The sequence below is a fragment of the Misgurnus anguillicaudatus genome, chromosome 20 (assembly GCF_027580225.2).
Source record: "Misgurnus anguillicaudatus chromosome 20, ASM2758022v2, whole genome shotgun sequence".
NCBI lineage: Eukaryota > Metazoa > Chordata > Actinopteri > Cypriniformes > Cobitidae > Misgurnus > Misgurnus anguillicaudatus.
The window spans coordinates 17,841,501-17,847,500 of NC_073356.2; the positions used below are offsets into that span (position 1 = coordinate 17,841,501).

General features: G+C 40.0%; 1 protein-coding gene across 1 annotated transcript in view; it reads right to left on the reverse strand.

Moving 5' to 3' along the window:
• Positions 1-6,000, reverse strand: part of macf1a (microtubule actin crosslinking factor 1a) — a 212,967-nt gene that overhangs the window by 85,005 nt on the left and 121,962 nt on the right. The window contains exons 24-30 of the mRNA XM_073858236.1: positions 5,171-5,297; positions 4,901-5,084; positions 4,653-4,819; positions 3,737-3,915; positions 3,510-3,648; positions 3,206-3,399; positions 2,957-3,116 (exon numbers count right to left, since the gene is read on the reverse strand). Of these exons, the coding sequence (XP_073714337.1) occupies positions 2,957-3,116; positions 3,206-3,399; positions 3,510-3,648; positions 3,737-3,915; positions 4,653-4,819; positions 4,901-5,084; positions 5,171-5,297 (1,150 nt within the window). The remainder of the gene's footprint in view (positions 1-2,956; positions 3,117-3,205; positions 3,400-3,509; positions 3,649-3,736; positions 3,916-4,652; positions 4,820-4,900; positions 5,085-5,170; positions 5,298-6,000) is intronic.

A 6,000-nucleotide genomic window follows, 5' to 3' on the forward strand; every position in this document is an offset into this window, starting at 1 on the left:
GTACTGTGTCTGCCTGTCTGTCTATTATCTACTGTATCTGTCTGTCTGTTTATCATTTACTTTATCTAGCTGTCTGTCTATCATCTACTGTATCTGTCTGTCTGTCTGTCTTTCTATCATGTTCTGTATGTGTCTGTCTGTCTGTCTGTCTGTCTGTCTGTCTACTGTATCTGTCTGTCTGTCTATCATCTACTGTATCTGTCTGTCTGTCTATCTATCATGTACTGTATGTGTCTGTCTGTCTGTCTATCATCTACTGTATCTGTCTGTCTGTCTGTTTGTTTGTCTGTCTGTCTATCATCTACTGTATATATCTGTCTGTCTATCATCCACTGTATCTGTCTGTCTGTCTGTCTATCTATCTATCTATCATGTACTGTATGTGTCTGTCTGTCATCTACAGGGATTCCCAAAGTGTGGTGCACGCACCCCCAGGGGTACGCGAGCTGCCACCAGGGGTGCGCGAGAGGAAAAATGTAATTGCGGTCTTTTATATAAGTGGGATTTTTCCATACAGTAACAAAAAAATGAACAGTAAAAATTTCCTTGTGATTGCTTTTATTTTAAATAAAAAACTATAATTAATTAGTTTTTTATAGAAACGTAGTAGACAGCTGCTGTCTTTTTCTACGCACTGCTCTTCTGTTATGCACTGCAGCCGATAGATGCGCGCCAACTCGTTTCATTCATTCCATATATATTATAAATATGCTTAACTGGCTGAAATCAGGGAATCCTTCAAGTGTGGGACGTCTTATGATAAAGTTGTTAGTCACGAAGGAGGAGAGGGACCAAGAGAGAGAGACTTTTTTATGGCAAAAATAGAAATAATGAAATATGACAATACATGGGCACGTCTATTGCACAGGATACGTGAGCAATGTTCTATTATACAATTCATTGGTGGTCTCTTTACCATGCATGAAAACGCATGGTAAAGAGACCGCCAATGAATTATATAATAGAATACATAAATACTTGCAAAGACACTGTAGAGAACTTATTAAAAGCTTTCATTACATTTTGTATTAAACTTAAGCTGTTATAATGAATCTGCAAACTACCTTTTGTGCGAACAGTAAAGGCTTTCGTGAATGATGGGTCTGCACGTTACGCACGCATCTACTGTAGAAGGAGAGCGCACTGGTAAACATGAGGAAACTCTCATATATCATCTATTAGCTGACAGCATTAAGTGTACGTTTTTTACCATAGTAAACTCGAATGGCATCTAAATGTCACAGGGGTTAAACGCATATACGGGGGCGCGCATCATCTACGCTGAGCGTAGCTGCGTCTGGTCGTAGTTTCAGATGGTGCAACATATTTTTCACAATGTCAGACGTAGCTAAGCTTGACGTAGGACTTATACCCAACTTCTTAACGTCCAGCTGTTGCAACCGGACCCTGGTTATTTGAGTCTTTAAAAACAAATCTTATTAGCGGTTTTTTTTTTTTGAAGTGGGGATTTTGGGGTGCACCAACCCAGTTGGAACATAGAAGGAGGTGCGCAGGAAAAAAGTTTGGGAACCCCTGATCTACTGTATCTGTCAGTCTGTCTATCATGTACTGTATCTGTCTGCCATCTACTGTATCTGTCTGTCTGTCTGTCTGTCTGTCTGTTTATCTACTGTATCTGTCTGTCTATCTATCATGTATTGTATGTGTCTGTCTGTCTGTCTGTCTATCTGCTTATCATCTACTGTATCTGTCTGTCTGTATATCTATAATGTACTATGTCTGTCTGTCTGTCTGTCTATCAGCTACTGTATCTGTCTGTCTGTCTATCTATCATGTACTGTGTCTGTCTGTCTGTCTGTCTGTCTATCTCTTATCTACTGTATCTGTCTGTCTGTATATCTATCATGTACTGTATGTGTCTGTCTGTCTGTCTGTCTGTCATCTACTTTATCTATCTGTCTGTCTATCATCTACTGTATCTGTCTGTCTGTCTGTATATCTATCATGTACTGTGTCTGTCTGTCTGTCTATCAGCTACTGTACCTGTATGTCTGTCTATCTATCATGTACTGTGTCTGTCTGTCTGTCTGTCTCTTATCTACTGTATCTGTCTGTCTGTATATCTATCATGTACTGTGTCTGTCTGTATGTCTGTCTGTCTCTTATCTACTGTATCTGTCTGTCTGTATATCTATCATGTACTGTATGTGTCTGTCTGTCTGTCTGTCTGTCTGTCTGTCTATCATCTACTTTATCTATCTGTCTGTCTATCATCTACTGTATCTGTCTGTCTGTATATCTATCATGTACTGTGTCTGTCTGTCTGTCTATCATCTACTGTATCTGTCTGTCTGTATATCTATCATGTACTGTATGTGTCTGTCTGTCTGTCTATCATCTACATATCTATAATGTACTGTATCTGTATGTCTGTCTATCAGCTACTGTATCTGTCTGTCTGTCTATTTATCATGTACTGTGTCTGTCTGTTTGTCTCTTATCTACTGTATCTGTCTGTCTGTATATCTATCATGTACTGTATGTGTCTGTCTGTCTGTCTGTCTATCGTCTACTTTATCTATCTGTCTGTCTATCATCTACTGTATCTGTCTGTCTGTATATCTATCATGTACTGTATGTGTCTGTCTGTCTGTCTATCATCTACTGTATCTGTCTGTCTGTCTGTCTGTCTGTCTGTCTATCTATCTATCTATCTATCATGTACTGTGTCTGTCTGTCTGTCTATCATCTACTGTATCTGTCTGTCTGTATATCTATCATGTACTGTATGTGTCTGTCTGTCATCTACTGTATCTATCTGTCTGTATATTTATAAGTAATCAGTCTCAATCTTTTATACTGTCTCAATCTTTCTACTCTCTGTCTGTCTGTCTGTCTGTCTGTCTCTCTCTCTATTAGTAAATCTATATATGTTTGTCTATCAATCCATCATCCATCCACGTTGTCTGTCTGTCTGTCTGTCTATCCATCTTACCGTTTGTTGTGCGAGCTGCTCTGAGAGAGCTCTGCTATCCGTCTGCTCGGGCTGTGTGTTTTCCTGTCTTTCCGTGGTCTCCTCTATCCAGCGGATGAGAGAGTCGTGTCCTTCTCTGTAGTGCTGCAACACTGAACCCAACAACTCCAGATCCGCTTGCCTGGAAGCCATTAAGTTTCATCTTACAATTTGAACAAACCACTTGACTTAATACCGTTACTGGTTTCTGTCCACCTCTAATCAACTCACCGCGTCTCCATTTGCCTGCGTACTCCGTTCCACCTCTCAGCGAGCTGGTGTGCTTTCTCTTGGTAGCGGTCCAGTTCGGGGCTGCGGTCGGGGTGCAGCTGGCTTAGCTGGTTCCCAGCCTCTCGAGCCTGCTGCACCTCCAAATTCAGAGTCTGGAAGATGTGATCCTGTTCTTGAAGCTCTGAATGCCATTTCTGAAAGAGTGTGACAAACAACATAGTTGTAAGGCACAAGGCATGCTAGTGTGACCTAGTTAGTTGGGCTTGCTGATGTAACAAGCAATAAACGATTCTGTATGTCTCACCTTTAACTGCTCTCCTAAGGCCTGAATTGCAGCGGTATCAGCAGGCACGATATCCTCTTCACTCAGTCGACTCTCAAACTTTTTCACCTGACTTTCAGCTGCCTGCAGGCTTCTCATCAACACATCCACCGTCTTTAATCTGGCAGAGAAACAGAACACTCAGTTCACGCTTGTATTTGCAATGGCAGATGAGTATCTACTGTACAGGTGTGGGCAAGTGCACTGACTTGTACAGATAAACAGATGATAGGGAGTTGAGTTTCTCAATGTGCTCCACAGCCAGGTTGAGCTCAGAGCGCAGAACAGGCACGCTGGACGAGGTGGGTTTCTCCTCAAAGAACGTCACACAGCGACGAGACACCTCACTTAAATCTGACTGAAGACCTTTAAGATCCTGCTGTAGCTTCTGCAACATTATTATAAAAAAAATTTTAATCCTTATTATTTAGTTATACCACAATGACAGTTACTGATTTAAGCCAAGTGTTTTTATGTATATGAGGTCATATACTATGGAGGACGAAAAATGACTTAAGTATATATAAATAAATAAATGAATAAATGCATAAATAAATAAATAAATATTGATAAATAAATGCAGGAATAAATAAGTAATTAATTAAATGCAGAAATAAATAAATAAATGTAGAAATACAGAAATAAATAAATAAATGCAGAAATGCATAAATAAATAAAATGTAGAAATGCATAAATAAACGTAGAAATACATAAATAAATGTAGAAATAAATGTAGTGGTGCAAAAATAATAAAATACAAAGTTGACACTTTTGATAAAACAATATATTTATTTATTTATTTACGTCTGCATTTATTTCTGCATTTAATTAATTACTTATTTATTTCTGTATTTACAAATTTATTTATTTATTTCCGCATTTATTTATTTATTTATTCATTTATTTATTTATGTATTTCTACATTTATTTATTTCTGCATTTTATTAATTACTCACTTATTCCTGCATTTATTCATTTATTTATTTCTACATTTATTGTTTTATGCATTTCTACATTTATTTATTTATGCATTTATTCATTTATATACACTTAAGTCATTTTCGTCCTCCATCCTATACAGTTTACAGACCAATAGAGGGTGCTGTTGTACAAGTCATCACTCACCTCTTGCTCTGCTATGTGAACTACACAGTCTACCACATCTCCTGGTATACCGCTGGCTTGTGGAGCCTGTATGCCACGCATGAGTCTGCTCTCTGCATCCTCCAGATGTGACTTGATGCTCTGCAGCTCAGAGAGATAGGCGCGAGAGACCGACTCATCTTTCTCCACTGAAAGACATTAGAAAAAATGCTTAACATCATTTAGGGTTTCACAGCATGCAACTGATTTGTATGCAAACATCAACTTACCCGTCTCCAGAGAGACCAGCAGCGTTTGACAATGTTCACGACAGTTCTCAGCTTCCCCCTCTAGGTCACATAGCTCACCCGGTGTGAAGAGGGAGCTCTCGCGACTGTCCGTAAGGAAGTCGGAAAGATGGGCGTCCAGGTTGTCCAAAGCTTGCTGTCTTTCTGCCGGGGCCTGCAAACGCATCTGTGGTGGAAGGATAGAGGTATTATTGAAATAAACCATTTTTTTATGAGAATTATGGGAAATTGATTCAGATATCTGGTACGAACTTTATCTAAACTCCAAGAGGAAATATTTTGTATGTCTTTCTGCAGGTAGTGCCAAGAAACAACGCTCTTCATGTTAACATGTAGCTGGTGCCACAGAGACATGACGTTCTGATACATCTGCTCCATTCTGTATACAGACAAAAACACAGCAATTAAACAAGAAGACGGCAAAAAATAAAGAAAAAAGGAATCAAAAGGAACTTTTTATCAGCATGTGTGTTTCTTTGGAGATCAAGGCAAATGCAATCCCCTACCAAACGTGCTACAGGAACTTATATCAAAAACATCCCTTAGTGCGCATTATTGGGGAAAAGGGTTTTATCAGAAAGCAGTTACTTTAAAGCGCAATGCCAAATTACTAGTTGCGACATGGCTAAAGGGTTCTTCTGACTGGTTATTGGTATGTTATTAGTTGGTTGTGAGTGGTTGTAAAGTAGATTCTTACTGGGCCAAAATTGCTCACAACCACAGCTTCTCAACGTGGATCCTCATTAACGTTCAGTAAGGAGCAGTAAGGGCAGGGTTTAAATTGGGCCGGGGCCGTCCGGGGCTAAGCTCCGGCACATAGGCTGAAGGTCTCGCTCTGCTCGTGCCAGTGTACCCGCTGCGCTTGTGCGTGTGCACTCGCTGCGCTGGTGAGTGTGCACTGACGCGAAGGGAATAATGTGTTTCCATTCATTATGAGGCATACTCACCAACGCAAGTTCAACGATTTGCGCGAGTAGATTACATACAAAGTCAATGCAAAGACGCAATCAGACGCGTCCTCGCACGGGGCGATGCAATTGACGCGAATTGGGCGGCGCAATTGCCGCGGAAACACGCGCTTT